At 42.2% G+C, this 23142-nt stretch overlaps 1 protein-coding gene and 1 long non-coding RNA gene across 5 annotated transcripts in view; one reads left to right on the forward strand and one right to left on the reverse strand.

Annotated features, from left to right (window-relative positions):
- Positions 1-5851: 5851 nt before the first annotated feature.
- LOC106560705 (uncharacterized) lies at positions 5852-6757 on the forward strand. The gene is made up of 2 exons (XR_001318651.2): positions 5852-5966; positions 6157-6757. It is a non-coding gene; the product is annotated as an uncharacterized lncRNA (long non-coding RNA).
- Positions 6758-7165: 408 nt separating this feature from the next.
- osbpl5 (oxysterol binding protein-like 5) overlaps positions 7166-23142 on the reverse strand; it is a 153023-nt gene continuing 137046 nt past the window's right edge. For all 4 annotated transcript variants that reach the window (XM_014123857.2, XM_014123859.2, XM_014123860.2 and 1 more), the window contains 10 exons: positions 20115-20211; positions 19828-19926; positions 16047-16144; positions 13426-13515; positions 12796-12932; positions 12517-12696; positions 12021-12156; positions 11656-11770; positions 11233-11335; positions 7166-9398 (listed from right to left, as the gene is read on the reverse strand). In XM_014123857.2, the coding sequence (XP_013979332.2) occupies positions 9263-9398; positions 11233-11335; positions 11656-11770; positions 12021-12156; positions 12517-12696; positions 12796-12932; positions 13426-13515; positions 16047-16144; positions 19828-19926; positions 20115-20211 (1191 nt within the window). In that variant the 3' untranslated portion in view covers positions 7166-9262. The remainder of the gene's footprint in view (positions 9399-11232; positions 11336-11655; positions 11771-12020; positions 12157-12516; positions 12697-12795; positions 12933-13425; positions 13516-16046; positions 16145-19827; positions 19927-20114; positions 20212-23142) is intronic.

Here is a 23142-nt window from a genome sequence, read left to right on the forward strand (position 1 = left end):
CTCTGAGCCGTGCCGGGATTTAGATTTAAAAGGAAACTTGAGTCGTCAGAGTACAATGACACCTTTGTTTTTAAGAGTTGAGTCTTTCTTGTGTAGCCTATTTTACAGTTAATTTCTAGCCTAAAGCTCTGCAGAGATATGCATCGTTATTAGTGTTAAGCGTAGCGTGATACAAAAGTAATGAGTTATGTAATCAGATTACTTTGACCATCAAATGAACCATTCAAAGAAAATAACACCCTCTGTACAATCAAACATGGGGGAGGTTCGATAAAAAAATCAAAAATAAATAAATAAAATAAAATGTATGAAATGTATGCATTCACTACTGTAAGTCGCTCTGGATAAGAGCGTCTGCTAAATTACAAAAAATAAATAAAAATAATAATAATAATAATGCTTTGGGGTTGCTTTGCTACTACTGGGGGCCTTGAACGTTACACACGCATCATGAAATCAGCTGAGAATGACATAAGAGTTGTCTTTATTACATTCTTATGTCATTCTCTCTGGCACCAAAAGTTAAACAAGTGTTGATAGGGGACAGAATGCGGTTGGACCATCACATAATTGGCATTTATATTACTCTTACAGAATTTCCACGTAGGCGAGGATATTGCAAATTTAATCAAAGCCTACTGGGTGATAACTTATTTTTAACTAGGACACAAGAATTTATAAGTAACTTTTTCTGACATAACATAGGTACAGCAGATCCCCTTATTGTATGGGACACTTTTAAATGTGCCTTCAGAGACTATGCAATTCAGTATTCATTTCTAAAACCAAAGCAATTTAGGTCAAGAGTCCATATGTAATGGAGTGCGTAACTGGCTGCAGGGAAGTCAGGCGCAGGAGAGCAGAAATGCGTAGCAAACGGAGCCCTTTATTGAGGCGAACAAAAACACGACACACAGAAAACTAACCACACACGGGTTACAATAACCCACCGCAAACCAGCCTGGAGTACACATACATTTACACATAATTCCACACAAGGACATGGGGGGAAACAGAGGGTTATATGCAAGACGAGTGATGAGGGAATGCAAACCAGGTGTGTGGGAAAACAAGACAAAACAAATGGAAAATGAAAGGTGGATCGGCGATGGCTAGAAGACCGGTGACTTCGACCGCCGAACGCCGCCCGAACAAGGAGAGGGACCGACCTCGGTGGAAGTCGTGACACCATATTAACAAAAGAAATTGAAGGACTAACAGTACAGATAGGTAGCAATAAAAACTACCATAGATACTCAGAGTAAGTTAGAAAAACAAAAAGAAATGGAGGAACTTGTTCAAGAAAGATCCAGTGTAATATATTATAAAAATAAAGCGAACTGGATGGAATATGTGGAAAAATGCATCAAATTCTTTTTCAATCTTCAACATAGTTTTACTGAAACTTGTTACAAATGATGGAGTCACTCAGGATTCACCGAACTATATTTTGTAAGAGGAAGTAAAAGTACTTTAAAAAATATGTTTTCATTTCAGTTTCCATCTCCATTAACCAAAGCTAATTGTATGGATTTTCTACCTATTAATAATGTAAAATTAACATCTGTACAGAAAGACCCATGTGAAGGCCAAATTACAGAGCAACTTCTTGATGCAATTAAAGCCTTTAAGTCAGGGAAAACTCCAGGGCTGGATGGCATACCAGTGGAAGTACAACAAACTTTTTTTGATATACTCAGAGGACCATTATTAGCATGTTTTAAGCACTCCTATATAAACGGTAGAGTATCGGACACTCAACAAGAAGGTCTGATTTCATTATTACTGAAACAGGATTTGAGTGGTATATACACTGGTCAAAAAAATAAAGGGAACACTTAAACAACACAATGTAACTCCAAGTCAATCACACTTCTGTGAAATCAAACTGTCCACTTAGGAAGCAACACTGATTGACAATACATTTCACATGCTGTTGTGCAAATGGAATAGACAACAGGTGGAAATTATAGGCAATTAGCAAGACACCCCCAATAAAGGAGTGGTTCTGCAGGTGGGGACCACAGACCACTTCTCAGTTCCTATGCTTCCTGGCTGATGTTTTGGTCACTTTTGAATGCTGGCTGTGCTTTCACTCTAGTGGTAGCATGAGACAGAGTCTACAACCCACACAAGTGGCTCAGGTAGTGCAGCTCATCCAGGATGGCACATCAATGCGAGTTGTGGCAAGAAGGTTTGCTGTGTCTGTCATCGTAGTGTCCAGAGTATGGAGGCACTACCAGGAGACAGGCCAGTACATCAGGAGACGTGGAGGAGGCCGTAGGAGGGCAACAACCCAGCAGCAGGACCGCTACCTCCGCCTTTGTGCAAGGAGGAGCAGGAGAAGCACTGCCAGAGCCCTGCAAAATGACCTCCAGCAGGCCACAAATGTGCATGTGTCTGCTCAAACGGTCAGAAACAGACTCCATGAGGGTGGTATGAGGGCCCGACGTCCACAGGTGGGGGTTGTGCTTACAGCCCAACACCGTGCAGGACGTTTGGCATTTGCCAGAGAACACCAAGATTGGCAAATTCGCCACTGGCGCCCTGTGCTCTTCACAGATGAAAGCAGGTTCACACTGAGCACGTGACAGACGTGACAGAGTCTGGAGACGCCGTGGAGAACGTTCTGCTGCCTGCAACATCCTCCAGCATGACCGGTTTGGCGGTGGGTCAGTCATGGTGTGGGGTGGCATTTCTTTGGGGGGCCGCACAGCCCTCCATGTGCTCGCCAGAGGTAGCCTGTCTGCCATTAGGTACCGAGATGAGATCCTCAGACCCCTTGTGAGACCATATGCTGGTGCGGTTGGCCCTGGGTTCCTCCTAATGCAAGACAATGCTAGGCCTCATGTGGCTGGAGTGTGTCAGCAGTTCCTGCAAGAGGAAGGCATTGATGCTATGGACTGGCCCGCCCGTTCCGCAGACCTGAATCCAATTGAGCACATCTGGGACATCATGTCTCGCTCCATCCACCAACGCCACGTTGCACCACAGACTGTCCAGGAGTTGGCGGATGCTTTAGTCCAGGTCTGGGAGGAGATCCCTCAGGAGACCATCCGCCACCTCATCAGGAGCATGCCCAGGCATTGTAGGGAGGTCATACAGGCACATGGAGGCCACACACACTACTGAGCCTCATTTTGACTTGTTTTAAGGACATTACATCAAAGTTGGATCAGCCTGTAGTGTGGTTTTCCACTTTAATTTTGAGTGTGACTCCAAATCCAGACCTCCGCCTGTAATTTTCATCATAGGTACACGTCAACTATGACAGACAAAATGAGAGAGAAAAAAATCCAGAAAATCACATTGTAGGATTTTTAATGAATTTATTTGCAAATGATGGTGGAAAATAAGTATTTGGTCACCTACAAACAAGCAAGATTTCTGGCTCTCACAGACCTGTAACTTCTTCTTTAAGAGGCTCCTCTGTCCTCCACTCATTACCTGTATTAATGGCACCTGTTTGAACTTGTTATCAGTATAAAAGACACCTGTCCACAACCTCAAACAGACACTCCAAACTCCACTATGGCCAAGACCAAAGAGCTGTCAAAGGACACCAGAAACAGAATTGTAGACCTGCACCAGGCTGGGAAGACTGAATCTGCAATAGGTACATTTACATTTACATTTAAGTCATTTAGCAGACGCTCTTATCCAGAGCGACTTACAAAATGGTGCATTCACCTTATGATATCCAGTGGAACAACCACTTTACAATAGTGCATCTAAATCTTTTAAGGGGGGGGGGTTAGAAGGATTACTTTATCCTATCCTAGGTATTCCTTAAAGAGGTGGGGTTTCAGGTGTCTCCGGAAGGTGGTGAATGACTGATATAATGTAGGGTACATACCATTTTGAGATTGTAATTGGAATAGATCAATACAATAGAATGGCCTGCCCTGTTCTGGTAATTACATAATTGTGCATTGTTCGCATCCACTCGCTCATCAACTCACCCTTTCTCCCCCATCATACTGTCAGGCACCTTCAACTGTCAAGAGAGAGTTGAGCAGGCCCTATTGTCTGGAGGAGCGGCAACGGGGAAAACCGTTCCAAACAAATACCTCCTAAAACTGGTTATAATTCCAGTTCTGTTTGTGATATTAAGATTTTTACAAAGACAGTTTGTTACAATGATTTATTTAGGAAAAGTCAAGAAAGGAGGTGGAAAAGACTCTAAAAATGTTAGCCTAATTAAGTTTTGTATTATTCATGAGCAGATGACTTATTTAGTGGTTGTTATTTAGCCTAATTGCAGCCTAAGACTTACCAACCAGTACATACGGTAGCTACATTTAATAGGCCTATTTAAGACAAAATGTGGGAAAAGTCACGCTAACCACTAGGCTACCTGTATAGCAGCATTTCACTGTAGTAAAGGATGACGCCAAAAAAGTGGAATGCAAACTCTGGAAACAGCGGTTTGCTTACCTTAGTTTGACAATGAATATGACATACCACTTGAAAACAGTAAGTTAGCCTACTTTGTTTTTGTAGTTGCATGCTAAAACATTGACAGGCTTTATACTGCACATTGTTGAAGAAGCGTTTCAAATGAAATCACTCTGCCATATTACACAGTTGAGGGTTTACATTATCTTTTGCATAGATTTGATCAAATACAGTTTACATGGATAATAAAAGAAAGCCAAAGGCTTTAAAACAAATGCTTATTTCTTGAGTGATGATGTTGATAGCAATGTGGACATGGTTAGAAACCCTTGAATCATAGTGACATGACCCAATATATATATATATTATTTAACTAGGCAAGTCAGTTAAGAACAAATTCTTATTTACAATGACGGCCTAGGAACAGTGGATTAACTGTCTTGGTCAGGGGCAGAACGACAGATTTTTACCTTGTCAGCTCGGGGATTTGATCTAGCAACCTTTCGGTTACTGGCCCAACGCTCTAACCACTAGGCTACCTGCCGCCCCACATCCATGAGTTATTTTCATATCCCAATGACAGAGTCACGGTGTCCCTGAGTGTGTGCGTGTAAGATAACAGAGGGAGACTCGTCACATCAGTGTGTGTGTGTGTGTGTGTGTAAAATGTACCACTGATTTTAGGGAGCATCCTCAGGGTGTGTGGTCAGCAGGAGTTGCAGGCAAAGCTTATCTCCTTTGAATAACAGGCATGTGTTGAAGCCAGTGTGTTTAGCTGAAGAAGCTTCCTCGTAATCCTTTAGCCATTCCTTTCCTCCACACACACACACACACACACACACACACACACACACACACACACACACACACACACACACACACACACACACACACACACACACACACACACACGCCCCTCTTAGCAGGCCTCAGATCAGCCCTGGTACATCGTGGAAGGGCTCCCTGAGCTAAAGTACTTTCCCTATGCATCCATGATCCATAAGTTACCTTATGGCTACAGAACTTGTCCTAGTAAATACATTGTCTATGTATTATCTAACTTGCCCTATAGATTGATTATCTTTTTTTGTACCATATAGCAACAGCTAAATGTTGATGGATTTTGATGACTCTGCCCTAGACCACTCTCTATGCTCTTGTCACTGTGCTTTTAGTCATTGGGCTTCCTTGAGTCACTTCTGGTAACTCAAGCCAACACCGCTCTCTAGTGGAGATCAGAGGACTAACACAGGGGGACAGTTCTGCAGTTGTCTGTATGGGCTTCACTAGTTACCCGTGCCACAAAGTCAGAAGGCCTGCCTACTCGACCAATCAGAAGAGAGAGTGTGATGACGCATATGCCAGCTCAGAAGGCCTGCCTACCCGACCAATCAGATGAGGGAGTGTGATGACTTGTATTCCGGTCTGCAGGAAACACTTAACTTTCAAAATGGCATATCTCAAGTTCAAGTTTGAGGTCCAGATAACTAAATACATTCGGGAAAAATAATGGGCAATGTCACTAAAATTCAGAACATTGAGAAAGGACAAAAGTTTTGGGCAAAAGGGTAAGTTGTGTTTTCTTTTTTAGATAACTAGTAGCTAACTTTTGCTACTCTTATCTAAAATGAGCTAGCAAGCATAAGGGATTCTATTCCAAGCACAGAAGAGTTATTCTATTCGATAGAGCAACATTGTTAGTTTCCCTACAAGCCTTTCACTCTAATAGTAACATATACTATTCTTGACCTTCAACAGATGCACAGCCTTTGGCAGGAAAAACATTCAGTTGGGACAGAAAAAGTCTCCCATTTAAATTGTGTTCCATTTTTAAGACAAAGGCATATGAATCCCACCAGAGGAAAGCCAAAGAGAAATATGCTGCTGAAATGAACAAGGCAGTAAGTTCAAAGACAGATCACTGTCATTTATACCATACAATTTGACATTATTTTCATTTTAATAATGTTGAAGTACTAACTTACAATGGAATGTTCCTCAATAAAATGGAAGAAGATGGGACTTTAAATGGGTGTCCCAACTCGGTGGTCAATAAAGATCCCATGGGGCGGGGTGCTTATTGTTCTGTTTTAACTGTATATGTTTATCAAACTGTAAAAATGTCAAACAAAGTTACTTTGGTGTAGGATAGGCCAATAAAACAAATATAAATAAAGAGTATGTAAGTGGGGTTAGGGTGGTGAGTTTCCCCTTACACTTTAAAGAGCTTTGGGTGTCTAGAAATGTAACTTCAATCAATTATTATTATTACATGTTTTGCCATTGTCCAGACCATGCCCTTGTAGAGATGGAAACTGGTACGAAATACCAAAAAGGTGTCAAATAAAAATGAAGTGGTTAAAGTGTTAATTTGAAATAATTTGATGGTGAAACTTGCATCCAGAGAAGCAAGGCGACACAACTTCTGCATTCTTGAAAGTCAGGACAATCCTTGTTTTGCAGACACATTGTTTTTATAGTTGACATTTTTTATTTAGCAAGCAGTAGGAATTTATAATTAAATGAAGTGGAGTTTTATAGTTAAGTGATGACATCAAGGGACCTGCGTACCTTCAATTATTCGCCAATAATTTATTCCAAAAACAGTTTCCATCCTCATTTGTCAGATAAACCTGGGTCTATGGAAACCTGCTTAGTGTCTACTAGCTATGCTGTCTGACTTTCCTTGGAACACTTTATAACCAGACGTGACTTTCAGCACTGACCATTTTGTGGAGAAACTCAATCAAAAGAGCAAGAATGGGTGTCCAGTCAAAATGTAAATGTTTACTGTAGTGCTACAGTATGCAACAGGCATGAACCATTTTTTTTTTTATAGCAAAATCATGTTCTTTCATTCGCATATGACAAAAATATCTGTGTACATGACAGTAGAGTGCAAAACAAAAGAACAAACCGTGAATCAAAGCATTCAAAGTCGAATTCCTACTTCCTTCATCTCCTCTTCCCCATTGGGTGCCTGGACAAGGGCAAGTTTACACCAACCAATGAGGTTGGTTTTTCAATTTTGACCCTAATGTTTGACTCCTACTTGCCTGACTGTCCGTACGTATGAGTACCATCCCAAGGCTAGATCACAGACCTGGTTCTCCTGGGTCATGTTCAATAGAGTACAACCCATTTTAAAACAGAATGGAAATTAGTGTAAAGTCCAGTGTCCCTTACTGTTTCAGTCCATTTTCCTTATTTGGTGCCTAATGAACACGGGAGGCAAACTTACACACCTGGGAGAACAAACTTACTCGCGATTGTCACCGCTTGCATCCATCTTCCAAGCGGAGTATGATCCGTAAATCAAGGTAAATCACACAATAAATACATTCTGAATCTCATTGGTAACACAGTGCTTGTGTGTGTGTGTGCTCCAGACAAATATATACATATGGGTATATTGACTCCAAGAAATTGTAATTACATCTAGAACAGTTCTTCCAAACAGTGCCGTCTGAAGTACATTACACATCCGACCCATCAACAACCCCATTATCCTATACCTTTAACAGTCTTTCGTTGTTTCCCTTTTTCTCTTCCCCTGTTCATTCTCTCTACACCTCCAACCATCTGTCCTCTATGACTGATTGTCTACACTAGTGTCATGGTCTACACCAGAGCAGTGCTATAAATCCATTCCCTGATGGCGCTACAGGCATACACAGATCTGGCTTTCTAACCTGCCTCTCTCTGCCTACCCGTCGTTTATATATGTCAATATAAACACACACACACACACACAAACCTGTAAACAAGTACTCTTTACCTTTCAGGTTATAAACACTGTTTTGGTAAAATCATCATCATCATTATTAAAGATGCACTACGCAGAAATCATTTCCTGGTTGCAAAAATTCTAATTCGCCAAATTTCAGTTTATGTGACAAAACAAGCAAGTATAGTGTAGAGTACCATCTAAACCGCTGGGAAATATATTTAGTATTTTCAGCTGTTAGAAGCTGGTGTACAAAACCGAAAGCAAAAGACACAAAAACAAAACTTAATGGTACGCATAGAAATAGAGCACATAGAACATATCTACGGCTTCATAGACTTGCTTTCAATCAGTGACAGATCTATAGCACATATTTCTATATGAATTTGGTCAGATCGCCCAAAAAGTTACATATTATAGATCTACACAAAAAGACAATTGCATTATTGGAAGTTTCTTTTTCTTATCTCGAGTTCACTTTGTTTTGTCGATGTCACATTGTTTTCTCTTCTTTTTTGGCTTTAGCGTTAAGGCCCAAAGTCTGTAGTGAAGGTGGACTATTAAGGTCTCCAAGCCGTAGTCCATCAATGCCCATAGGGCCTACTGTACGTACACACAACACAAACACACACACACACACACACAATAGTATTGCAGGGGGGAGTATAAAAAGTACACATCCATTAATAAAAGACAGGTGGAACATCCTCTTCTGTAAAACCATAATTCCTTCTCATTCCTATAAAAAAAAGCTAATTCAGTCCCTATTCTCTCACTCATCTTTTTAAAAACACCCTCAGTCAGTCCACTCTTTCTTTTTTTGATCTTCTCTTTCTATCGTCGTCTTCTCAGTCCAAAGTGCTTGGGTGCCGTGCTGTCTGGCTACACTGGAGGGCGCTCTGCTCCGCTCTGGTTGGCAGGTGAGTGGTGGCTGTGGGTGGCTGTGTTTATTGCTATGGCACCTGTGGCCCTCCCGTATCAGGAGAACAGGACGAAGCTGCCCCTAGACGCTGATCAAAGGTCAGTGTTGCTTCTTCTCCATCTAATAGTTAAGGTCAGGGTTAATAGGGAGTGTTGAGCTGAACCTAGATCCGTGCCTGAGGGGGGGGGGTGTAAGTTCTCCTGTCGCAGGCTATTTCAGTTGAAAATGTAGTTAAGGAAGAGTTGGGAAAGCAGGAGGACACACAGGATGAAACAGTGGCGTCCAGTTAGTGTCACATTGTCCTCAGTCTCCCGGCGACGGCCGAGTTGACGACCCAACGCTATCAGGTTCCTACGGAAGGACAGGCGGGATAGTTTCAGTCATCTATCAAAGTTCTAAAATCTTTCCTATCCCAGCATCGGTATGAACGACAACAACTTGAAAACCTGCTAAAACTGAAGGTGCCCAAGTAGACCAGGAGGAGGCAGAGTTGCTCTATCATTTCCATCTTGCAGCGTCCTGTTTATTGTGTGCACAGTGCCTTTGGAAAGAATTCAGACCCCATGACTTTTTCCACATTTTGTTAGGTTACAGCCTTATTCTAATTGATTTAATAGTTTTTTCCCCTCATCAATCTACACACACAATTCCCCATAATGACAAAGCAAAAACTGGTTTTTAGAACATTTGAAATATCACATTTACATAAGTATTCAGACCCTTCACTCAGTACTTTGTTGAAGAACCTTTGGCAGCAATTACAGCCTTCTTGGGTATGACACTACAAACTTGCCACACCTTAATTTGGGGAGTTTCTCCCATTCTTCTCTGCATATCCTTTCAAGCTCTGTCAGCTTGGATGGGGAGTGTCGCTGCACAGCTATTTTCAGGTCTCTCCAGAGATATTTGATCGGGTTCAAGTCAAGGCTCTGGCTGGGCCACTCAAGGACATTCAGAGACTTGTCCCGAAGCCACTTTTGCATTGCCTTGGGTGTGTGCTCAGGGTCGTTGTCCTGTTGGAAGGTGAACCTTCGCCCCTTGTCTGAGGTGAAGGAGACTATTCAGGATCAAGGCAAAGATGAACAGAGCAAAGTACAGAGAGATCCTTGATGAAAACCTGCTCCAGAGCACTCAGGGCTCTGGAGCAGGTTTTCATCAAGGATCTCTCTGTACTTTGCTCTGTTCATCTTTGCCTTGATCCTGAATAGTCTCCCAGCCCCTGCCGCTGAAACACATCCCCATAGCATTATGGTGCCACCACCATGCTTCACCGTAGTGATGGTTCCAGGTTTCCTCCAGATGTAACGCTTGGCATTCAGGCCAAAGAGTTCAATCTTTCATCAGACCAGAGAATCTTGTTTCTCATGGTTTGAGAGCTGTCATGTGCCTTTTACTGAGGAGTGGCTTACGTCTGGCCACTACCACCAATGCCTGATTGGTGTAGTGCTGCAGAGATGGTTGTCCTTATGGAAGGTTCTCCCATCTCGACAGAGGAACTCTGGAGCTCTGTCAGAGTGACCATTGGGTTCTTGGTTACCTCCCTGACCAAGGCCCTTCTCCTCCGATTGCTCAGTTTGGCCGTGTGTTCTTAGGGACCTTCAATGCTGCAGAAATGTTTTGGTACCCTTCCCAGATCTGTGCCTCGACACAATCCTGTCTCGGAGCTCCATGGACAGTTCCTTCGACCTCATGGCATGGTTTTTGCTCTGACATGCACTATCAACTGTGGGACCTTATATAGACAGGCGTGTTCCTTTCCAAATCATATCCAATCAATGTCATTTACCACTGGTAGACTCCAATCAAGTTGTAGAAACATCTCAAGGATGATCAATGGAAACAGGATGCACCGGAGCTCAATTTCAAGTCTCATAGCAAAGGGTCTGAATATTTATGTAAATAAGGTAGTTCTGTTTTTATTTTTTATTTGTAAACATTTTCTAAAAATCTGTGGGGTATTGTGTAGATTGCTGAATATGTTTTTTTATTTAATCCATTTCAGATTAAGGCTGTAACGTAACAAAATGTCAAAAGTCAAGGGGTCTGAATACTTTCCGAAGACACGGTATGTGTGTCGTTGTGCCCTTGAGCAAGGCACTTTCCCTAATTGCTCCTGTAAGTCCCTCTGGATAAGAGCGTCTGCTAAATTATCTTTTAAGTTTAAAATATGTGTGTGCTCTCTTACCTCTGGATGTCTTGCTGTGTCTTCTGTATGGATGCGATGGAGGCCTCTATGAGGGCGATGTCCTTCACTTCCTTGTTGCACCGTTCACACTGGCTCAGGTACCCTAGTAATGTGACAAGGGAGAGAAAATCTATGTTTGGTTTACTGATAGTCTGAGGATAAGACAAGGTGAGATGTATGGGCATCATGGGTTGTGTGTGTGTGTGTGTGTACATGCATGCCTGTGAGCAAGTGGGAGTGTTTTTGACTTACCCTTGTTATCAGAGGACTCGTGTGTAGGTTCTGACGTGGTGAATGTGTGCGTCTTACCTTCATTATCAGAGGACTCGTGTGTAGGTTCTGACGTGGTGAATGTGTGCGTCTTACCTTCATTATCAGAGGACTTGTGTGTAGGTTCTGACGTGGTGAATGTGTGCGTCTTACCTTCATTATCAGAGGACTCGTGTGTAGGTTCAGGTGTAGTGCTGCTGCTCTCAGTGTTCTGGCTGCAGCTAGACGGCTGGCTGCTGCCTTTCCTGTGTTTCCCATTCACCTGGGCCTGAGAGAGACGGGCACGCACGACCACGCCAAACACACACACACACACACCTGTAATGTCCAATTTTCACAAAACTACACATTGAAGCCAGACTATTGTAAAGCGTATACCCAAAATGGCAACTGGTCCACAAACACCAGAAGACTGCGGTGAGTGTCCAGTCTAATTGCAATTCTATGGTTAGAACTAGTCAGTTTGGCAAAGAAACTAAGATGGAAAGAGGGAACATCTGTGTGTCTCTCTCTGTTACCTTCTGCTGGCAAGCCCAGGCTGAGGCGCGGCTGTACGCCAGTCCTTTATGTCGTCTCTGTGATTTTTCCTTGGTCTGGATCACCCCGTGCTTCTCAAACTGCACCAGACAGCGCTCAGGGTCCCACGGCCGCGTGCTGGAGAGGAGGGAGGGAGGGAAAGTTCACATACATACCACAGCTTCTTCAGGTGGGGAAATGTATTCTGGGGTTTGTGTGCCAGTGTGGATGCAATGTCTGTATTAGTTCTGTTATATTTGTAATGCCATTTGGTGTGTGTGTGTGTGTGTGTACGCACTCTATCTGTGTGTGTGTGTGTATGTCCACTTGGTGGTGTGCTGTGTACATACTCTGTGTGTGTGTATGTCCACTTGGTGGTGTGCTGTGAACATACTCTGTGTGTGTGTGTGTGTGTGTGTGTGTGTGTGTGTGTGTGTGTGTGTGTGTGTGTGTGTGTGTGTGTATGTATGTCCACTTGGTGGTGTGCTGTGTACATACTCTATGTGTATGTATGTCCATTCGTTGGTGACAGAGTCCAGGTTGAAGAGTCTGGGGCGCCACGGTTGGTCTCCACGGTCTTTGGCCTGATTCCTCTGAGCCTCCTCCAGTACGAACTTCTCCTGGGTTGCCTGGTTCTGGTCACGGTCCACTATAGCACTGGTCACATGCTGCCACAGCCTGCAAGGCACACATAGACAGACAAAGGTCTTAACAAAGCTTCCATCCAATGTATGTAAAAGCCTGCAGACAGAACACTGTGGTGGTGTGTGTCCTTACCTCTCCGACTCAAACTGCCCTTGCTGATCCAGCTGTACCACCTGCCTCTTCAGTCTGGTGCTGCGGACCTCTGGAGTGGGGTTCCACAGGTGCTCCTGCTGCCCTGACTTCTTCTCCTGTAGGAACACCTCACCATCCTGATCACACACACACACACACACACACACACACACACACACACACACACACACACACACACACACACACACACACACACACACACACACACACACACACACACACACACACACACACACACACCTTTAATATGTTTTGTGCTATTTACACATATGCCTTATTTCTGTACATTGCCAATGCTATTGTATGTCGTCCGTCCATCCATCCATCCACCCATCCATCCATCCATCCATCCATCCATCCATCCATCCATCCAATCAGAACACCTCTTGCTGACCTCTCCTCCTGGAGAAACACCTTTCATTCCTGACAACAACAACACACAGGCACTTTCAATAACAAACAGGGGAGAGATGAGGATATAGTGTGTGTGTGTGTGAGAGAGAGAGAGAGAGAGAGAAAGAAAGAGAGGGATATTGTGATAGCACATGCACATAAGAGAGAGTGAGGGAGGGAGGGAGGGGAGAGAGAGATGCATGCATGTACTCTTACCCAGTGTCCGTCCACAGTGGCCAGCAGCTCGTCTCCCTGCCGGATCTTTCCCGAGATCACGTTCACACTGCTGGAGCCTCCCAGGAAGGGCTACAATACAGAGAGAGAAGACAGTCCCCTACAGGTGACTAGAGCAAGAACAGAACAACCCTGATCCTAGACCTTATGAGCCAACTTGATCTGAATCTACCGCATGTAATGATATAGTGCCATGTGTCACAGTTAGACCGGGATTTCATTTGATTGCCTTTACAAGCAGCATTGTCTCCATGCATGGATGGAATCCTACCGGGTCATTTTATATATTACACATCCTTTAACAGTACATTTAAATATAATAAAACATTGTAAACAGTACCTTTTGGACGAACCCCATCAATCTCAGTTATAATAACCAACTGTCACAGCACTCACCCCAGTTTTTTTCTTGCCCCTTTACCGGTTGTCTTTCTATTTGCTTTTCATGCAATGGCTAGTTCATTTAATTCATAAAATATAATTCATAAAATAATAACTTTTGTTTGGTAGAGAAGCTGCCTACAATCGATTCAGTTGTTTTTTTGGAGCCCGGCCGATATGGGTTTTCTTGGGTCTGATACCGATTACGAATTTTTGGGGACAAACTGTTATCTGCTGATGTACTGTTTTATAGCGGGGAAATTAAAAAGTAAAATTTTCCCACAAAAATTGCTATCCAAAAAAGCAATTGTCCAAGAAATATGCTTCAAATGTTGATTTCTTACATTGTGACAATAATGACATCATGGCCACAAGTGTTCAGATAACCAATATTAAAAAATAAATAAAAGGTTATCGGTGGAATTATCGGATGATATCGATATATCGTTAAAAGGACAATATCAGCCTATAAAGTCGGTGAAACGATACAGTTGAAGTCAGAAGTTTACATACATTACAAACCGAGTAAATATTCCCTGTCTTAGGTCAGTTAGGATCACCACTTTATTTTAAGAATGTGAAATGTCAGAATAATAGTAGAGAGAATGATTTATTTCAGCTTTATTTTCTTTCATCACATTCCCAGTGGGTCAGAAGTTTACATACACTCAATTAGTATTTGGTAGCATTGCCTTTAAATTGTTTAACTTGAGTCAAACGTTGTTTCGTGTAGCCTTCCACAAGCTTCCCATAATAAGTTGGGTGAATTTTGGCCCATTCCTCCTGACTGAGCTGGTGTAACTGAGTCAGGTTTGTAGGCCTCCTTGCTCGCACACGCTATTTCAGTTCTGCCTACAAATGTTCTATAGGATTGAGGACAGGGCTTTGTGATGGCCATTCCAATACCTTGACTTTGTTGTCCTTAAGCCATTTTGCCACAACTTTGGAAGTATGCTTGGGGTCATTGTCCATTTGGAAGACCCATTTGCGTCCAAGCTTTAACTTCTTGACTGATGTCTTGAGATGTTGCTTCAATATATCCACATAATTTTCCTACCTCATGATGCCATCTATTTTGTGAATTGCACCATTCCCTCCTGCAGCAAAGCACCCCCACAACATGATGCTGCCAGCCCCATGCTTCACGGTTGGGATGGTGTTCTTCGGCTTGCAAGCCTCCCCCTTTTCCTCCAAACATAGCGATGGTCATTATGGCCAAACAGTTCTATTTTTGTTTCATCAGACCAGAGGACATTTCTCCAAAAAGTATGATATTTGTCACTGTGTGCAGTTGCAAACCGTAGTCTGTCTTTTTTAATGGCGGTTTTGGAGCAGTGGCTTCTTCCTTGCTGAGCGGCCTTTCAGGTTATGTCGATATAGGACTCGTTTTACTGTGGATATAGATACTTTTGTACCCGTTTCCTCCAGCATCTTCACAAGGTCCTTTGCTGTTGTTCTGGGATTGATTTGCACTTTTCGCACCAAAGTATGTTAATCTCTAGGAGACAGAACACGTCTCCTTCCTGAGCGGTATGATGGCTGCGTGGTCCCATATACTTGCGTACTATTGTTTGTACAGATGAACGTGGTACCTTCAGGTGTTTGGAAATTGCTCCCAAGGATGAACCAGACTTGTGGAGGTCACATATTTTCTTCTGGGGTCAAGCGCATGTTTTCTTTTGGTTTTCCCATGATGTCAAGCAGAGGCACTGAGTTTGAAGGTAGGCCTTGAAATACATCCACAGGTACACCTCCAATTGACTCAAATTATGTCAATTACCCTATCAGAAGCTTCTAAAGGCATGACATCATTTTCTGGAATTTTCCAATCTGTTTAAAAGCACAGTCAACTTAGTGTATGTAAACTTCTGACCCACTAGAATTGTGATACAGTTAATTATAAGTGAAATAATCTGTCTGTAAACAATTGTTGGAAAAATTACTTGTGTCATGCACAAAGTAGATGTTCTAACCGACTTGCCAAACCTATAGTTCGTTAACAAGAAATTTGTGGAGTGGTTGAAAAACTAGTTTTAATGACCCCAACCTATGTGTATGTAAACTTCCGACTTCAACTGTATATGGTCTGCCTCTAGTTTTCTTTTCCCTCTCACTGCACAGTTGTTTCACCAAAGTATGTTTTTATTTATTTTGTATTTATGTTTCTGTACAACATGGAAAAGATGCGAACTTAGGAAGTACACCAACAAACACACACATACCTTCAACTTGAACTCCAGTTCTGCCACATATTTGGTTTTCTCACACTCAATAGTGATCTTCCCTCCCAGCTCCAGTGTCATGGTGCCATACAGAATACCTAATATAGAAACAAGGAGCAACATTTACACACACACACACATAGAAACACTCCTATCATGAACCATATAAAAGGTCAGTGAATGCAACAGAGTCAGAACAACAGTGTGAATACAGGAGCTACAAGGCAAGCCACTTCAGACAGAAAGCAATTAGAAAGAAGTATACACTTTAGAAAGTAAGCAGTCAGTAAATGGGCCATGCTCGATTACCCATCTAAATAGTAGGCCTTTTGGTTATGCAAAATAAGAATGCTTGATAATTGCGGCTTTTCATCTATTTTGAATTCGCTGCACATTGAGGAAGAGAATCTTATTTTTCAGACCCAGCTGATAATCAGATAAGGGGACTGGGTGTTTAAGCAATAAGGTTATCATGCTATAACTCCTGACTAAGGGCTGTTCTTAGGCCCAAGGCAAAGCCGAGGCCTGGGAACAGCCCTTCGGAGGGAATTATCACACGATAATCCCCGGGTACTCAAGCAATATTGCTTTTAGTAAATGGTTGCCAACATAGTTATACAAATATTACAAAAAAAAAATTCTCATTAACATTTTAACGAGTAAAATTGGTTTTGCATTCTGAATGTGCAAGTCAAGCGGGTTGGTAATTTGTTAATTCGACGTTGCTATGCTAAACAAATCACTGGAATCTAGCTAGCAGAGATTTAATAATGATGAGACAAGAACTTCCATAAGTAATGATTTAATAAATATCTAATAGGCCTACATAGGCAACAACTATTATGGTTGGCGAGTCCAAGCTAACAAAGATAGTTTGTGATGTTAATAGTGATGTTTCTGTTGATGGCACACGATGGGAAGAACTGTCCATGGTCTGGTGCTGGTTGGTGACAGCCAGTGCTTGCATCTTTGGCTGAGAATACATCCCACTCACATCGTAGCCAGCTAAAATGGCACTCTAGCACTTTCGGTTCTCCATGTTAGGGGCTGCCAATAACTTGAGTGAGCTCTCAAACTGGCCACTCACTGCCATTATTTCCCCTTGCCTCCAGGCCCACATCGGACAACTTTTGCATTCTTAAGTTGCTACCCAAGCAGGCTGGTCGTTATTTTCTCATGTTTTGACCCAGGTGTTAATTCAAATAAATATATTAATTTGACATTGCTTTGCTAAACAAATCACTGGCTTGTAGCTAGCTAGCAGATCTTCAATGCTGATAAGAGACAAGAACTTCAATAAATAATGATTTAATATACTGAACGAAAATCTAAACGCAACATACAACAATTTCAAAGATTTTACTGAGTTACACTTCATAAGGAAATCAGTCAATTGAAAAATTAATTAGGCCCTAACCAATGGATTTCACGACTGGGAATACAGATACGCATCTGTTGGTCACAGATACCTTAAAAAAGGTATGGGAGTGGATCAGAAAACCAGTCAGTATCTGGTGTGACCACCATTTGCATCATGCAGCGCAACACATCTCCTTCGCATGGAGTTGATCAGGCTGTTGATTTTGGCCTGTGGAATGTTGTCCCATTCCTCTTCAATGGGTGTGCAAAGTGGCTGGATATTGGCGGGAACTGGAACACGCTGTTGAACACGTCGATTCAGAGCATCCCAAACATGCTCAATGGGTGGCATGTCTGAGTATGCAGGCCATGGAAGAACTGGGACATTTTCAGTTTCCAGAAATTGTGTACAGATCGTTGCGACATGGGGTCGTGCATTATCATGCTGAATCAAATCAACACTTTCATTATAATGCCATTATTTCTTTTGTGCAGTTTCACTATTTAGCAAGTCCACTTGGTGCTTATAATGATGTTTAGGCTACTGGTGCTTTCATCAATTGACCGTACGTCTTGGTGGTTGAGGTATTTCCATTTTTTTATTATAAAAAGCAGCTGTTACCTTGTTCCAACACATATGCTTTCTGTTTCATAGTTGTAACAAAGGCCCTCCACTAATATTTTGTTTTTAAAACCAATGTTTGCGTATGTGTTTTTCAGTTTTTATATATAGCCTACAGTAACAAACTAATAAATGCTACTGTTATTTGAAATAAAATAAAAATCTTATTCTGTCACCCAAGGCCTTCATAAACACAAATAATTTTTACAATAGCATATATGAAATATATTAATTACACTGTTAGAATGCTGCAGTCAGAATGACTTGAAGAGGAGTCCATCGAGGCACAGCAGTTCTAGTGTTAAAACTACAATCCTTGTTGAAACAATAGCAAAGCGGTCAACTGATCCTGACTAGTCTCCCAGTCCCTGCCGCTGAAAACATCCCCACAGCATAATGCTGCCACCACCATGCTTCACCGTAGGAATGGTGCTAGGTTTCCTCCAGACGTGACGCTTGGCATTCAGGCCAAAGAGTTCAATCTTAGTTTCATCAGACCAGAGATCAGACCATCTTGTTTTTCATGGTCAGAGTCCTTTAGGTTCCTTTTGGAAAACTCCAAGCGGGCTGTCCTGTGCCTTTTACTGAGGAGTGGCTTACGTCTGGCCACTCTACCATAAAGTCCTGATTGGTGGAGTGCCACAGAGATGGTTCTCCTTATGGAAGTTTCTCCCATCTCCACAGAGGACCTCTGGAGCTCTGTCAGAGTGACCATCGGGTTCTAGGTTACCTCCCTGACCAAGGCCCTTCTCCCCCAATTGCTCAGTTTGGCCGCGTGGCCAGCTCTAAGAAGACTTGATGGTTCCAAAAGTCTTCCATTTAAGAATGGAGGCCACTGTGTTCTTGGGGACCTTCAATGCTGCAGAAATGTTTTGGTACCCTTCCCCAAATCTGTGCCTTGACACAATCCTGTCTCAGAGCTCTAAGGACAATTCCTTCGACCTCATGGCGTGGTTTTTTGCTCTGACATGCACTGTCAACTGTGGGACCTTATATAGACAGGTGTGTGCCTTTCCAAATCATGTCCAATCAATTTAATTTACCACAGGTAGACTCCAATCAAGTTATAGAAACATCTGAAGGATGATCAATGGAAACAGGATGCACCTGAGCTCAATTTCTAGTCTCATAGCAAAGGGTCTGAATACTTATGTAAATAAGGTATTTGTTTTTTAATTGTAATACATTTGCAAACATTTCTAAAAATGTGTTTTTGCTTTTTCATTATTGGTTATTATGTGTAGATTGATTAAATAAAATATGTTTTTTCATCAATTTTAGAATAGGGCTGTAATGTAACAAAATGTGGAAAAAGTTAAGGGGTCTGAATACTTTCCGAATGCACTGTATTTTTCAAATGACTGAAACCAAATCGACACTGTGTAGAAATGATAACGGACATACAGTCTTACAGTTTCTTAAATGTGTCCAGCTCGCTAATAAATCACAGAAATGTAAAGCTAGACAGTCAGGGAGTATTGACAATTCCAAAAACGATGAATAGAGGACTATCCTTTGCAAATGTTTACGCCGAGGAAATGTTGTAGACTGAATTAGCCCCCCCGGGGAAAAATTTGTTTGACACTGCTATACAGTATTTGTTTAGAATGACTTATATTGGGTTCTGATGGGGTACGACTGTTGAACTAAGCTCATGTTCATTGTTTTTATTAACGATATGAATATACATAAGCCCAAAAATGGATGCAGCAATTAAGGATTCAATGTTAAGAGTTGCTCAGAAAACCAGAGATATTTAGATTCCAGAAAGACCGTTGATGGATTTTTAAAAAGTAGTACCTTTACAGTGGGCGTAAGGCATAGTGATGACGTACTCCTCATCCCTGCCCAGCAGCATCAATCTGGCCCTGCCATCCAGTATGGCAGACAGAGAGTTACCTAGAACAGGACATTAGAATTTACACCCATCAACCTGGTCCCAGATCTGTTCATGCTGTAAAGATCTGTTTCATAGACACCTTTAGGCATAGAGTAGATAAAAACACCATGAAGCTCAATTTAATTCCCGAAATAACAGATTGACTGCACAAGAACAAAGATTGTGGTGTGCAAATAAGCCAGCGTACCGTAAAACTTGGACTTGGCCAAGATGCTGCCGCTGATATAGAAGCCGTCCTTCTTGTTGCAGACGTAGAAGGCAGAGATCGGTGGGTGGTGGGAGATCTGAGATAGAAAGATAGGGAGTGTGTTATTTAGGGCAGTGATTCTCAACTGGGGAAGTCACGACCCCCATGGGGGCCGCTGGAGGAGTTTAAGGGGTCACACGACTTGTATAAAATAATAAATAAAACATATATTTTTTTTTAAGGTAAGCGCCATACCAAAATGTTGATTTTGAAAGGATACCGCCGCACTGCTTGTGTGTATGCACTGTGCACCGCTTATTGTTGTTCACTTCACACGTGCAGCGAGTCCGCAGTAGTAAAATGGCTAGTTATGTTCGGACTCTGAGGGTTCTTGCGCTGCACACACTCAATGACCAATACAATAACATTCTCACCCAACACACACACACACACTGATCCAATGAAATGACATTTCTCGACATACACACTGATCCAATAAAAATGTAATTCTGCAACATTCTTTTGTTTTAAATGTGACACGTCCAATCAGATAATACAGATATTTTTCTGACAGCTACAGGTGCATGAATAAGGTTTGTGAACCCTTTAGAATTACCTGGATTTCTGCATTGATTACTCATAAAATATGGTCTGATCTTCATCTAAGTCACAATAACAGACAAACACAATCTGACTAAACTAATAACACACAAACAGTTTCCACATTTTTATTGAAGACATTGAGTAATCATTCACAGTGCAGGCTGGAAAAAGTAAGTGAACCCTTGAATTTAGTAACTTGTAGATCCTCCTTTAGCAGCAACAACCTCCTCCAAACGTTTCCTGTAGCTGCTAATAAAACTTGCACAACATTTTTAACCATTCCTCCCTACAAATCTGTTTAAGTTCATCAATATTTCTGGGTTGTCTTGATTGCACAGCCCTCTTCAGGACATGCCACAGCATCACAATTGGGTTAAGGTCAGGACTATGCCATTCTAAAACACAAATCTTTGTTCGTTTTTTCCTCCACACATATCGTTGTGGATTTTTCCCAAGAGGTTTAACTTTTGTCTCATCTGTCCACAGCACATTTTCCCAGAAGCATTGTGGAACATCCTGGTGGTCTTGGGAAAACTTGAGACGTGCCGCAATGTTTTTTTTTTTAAAGACAGCAGTGGTTTCCTTCGTGGTGTCCTTCCATGAACACCATTGTTGTTCAGTGTTTTTCTGATAGTGGACACATGAACACAGACTTTCTTTGCCCTTTGTGCTCTTGGAGTGATCTTCGCAGGACGCCCACTCTGAGGGAGAGTAGCAACAGTCCTGAATCTTCTCCATTTGTAGACAATTTGTCTTACCATGGACTGATGAATAGCAAGGTCTTTAGCAATGCTTTTGTAACATTTTCCAGCTTCGTGCATCTCTATAATGCGTCTTCTAAGGTCCTGTGAAAGTTGTTGGGATCGAGGTATGGTTCAAACTAACCAATCTTTCTGGAGAAGAACAGATTTGTCAGTAACCAGGCTTTGTGTGCCTTTATTTAAAGGGCAGGGCACCTGTGCAACCCACACCTCCAATCTCATCTCCTTAATTGAAACACTTGACTCCAAATAGATTTTGGAGAAGTCGTTAACAGAGGATCACTTACATTTCCCAGCCTGGACTGTGAATGTCTTCAATAAATGTCAGTCAATGTCGTCAATAAAAATTTGAAAAGTACAACTGTTTGTGTGTTATTAGTTTAGTCAGATTGTGTTTGTCTATTATTATGACTTAGATGAAGATCAGACCACAATTTATGAGTAATCAATGCAGAAATCCAGGTAATTCCAAAGGGTTCACAAACTTTTTCATGTAACTGTAGCTTGATTGACAGCTAACTATGCAGATGTGTTCTGCAGTCATTGCACATGTGGATAGTTAGCTTTCACTTAAGTCATGTAGGCTAGCTGTCAGAGTAAAATCATGGACACATTTATAAAACGTGCAGCTCCCTGGTCCCTGTCAAGAAGAGAAAATACGACCCCGACTTCATCAAATATGGTTTTACATATATAGAAAAGGCAGGGTGGGTGTAGACCCTCCAAAATGAAAAGGCACCTGGACACCAAGCATCCAAGCCACAAAGACAGCTGACTTTTTTTTATTTTTTATTAAGAAAATGTCAATATCTGGAGGCCTCACAAGATTCACTGAAGAACGTATGCACGGTACAAGAAAAGGCACTTCGCACATCGCCTTCTGGCCCAGCGCATTGCTAAGTGCAAAAAAGCCCACACCAGAGCCGAGGATCTCATTCTCCCTGCTGTGATTGATATGTGCACTGAAATCTTGGGAGAGTAAGCCGCCAACAAACTTAACCCCTATCCAATGACACCATTAGGAGGAGAATCCAGGACATGTCTGAGGACATAACGCGCCAGGCAGAGCGCATCAGTGCAAATGGCCATTACGCACTGCAGCTTGATGAATCCACAGATGTGGCTAACCATGTCTATGTCACACACACGTCTGGGAAAATAACATTGAGGAGCTGATTTGCCCACCGCCACCACAGAGTATGTCTTTAACACAATGGATAAGTGCCTGGGCTCCGTGGGATTGGCCTGAGATGGGTGCATCGGTGTGACCACTGATGGGGCAGCTGCCATGACGGGAACGCACTCCGGTGTAGTAAAGCAGATCCTGGAGAGAGCACCGAGTGCGATGTGGAACCATTTACATTTTAGTCATTTAGCAGTCACTCTTATATTGAGTGACTTACAATAGTGAGTGGGGGTGGGCGGTGTGCCGGTATGAACGTGAATACCGCTATGACGTTGTGCCGTGATATGGATTTTGCATTGGTCTGGCTTTAAGATATCCCACCTCAACCAACAAACAGTACTGTGTAAGTTGTGTCGACGCATTGTGTTAGTCAAACGTGGAAACACCAGCAAACTGTTTCACCACCAGAAAACCATGCATGTGCGTGAATGTGAAGTATCTACCAGAATGCGTGCAGCAAACCCTGGTGTCTGGTGTG

Source organism: Salmo salar, chromosome ssa10, assembly GCF_905237065.1.
Source record: "Salmo salar chromosome ssa10, Ssal_v3.1, whole genome shotgun sequence".
In the NCBI taxonomy this organism is placed as follows: domain Eukaryota; kingdom Metazoa; phylum Chordata; class Actinopteri; order Salmoniformes; family Salmonidae; genus Salmo; species Salmo salar.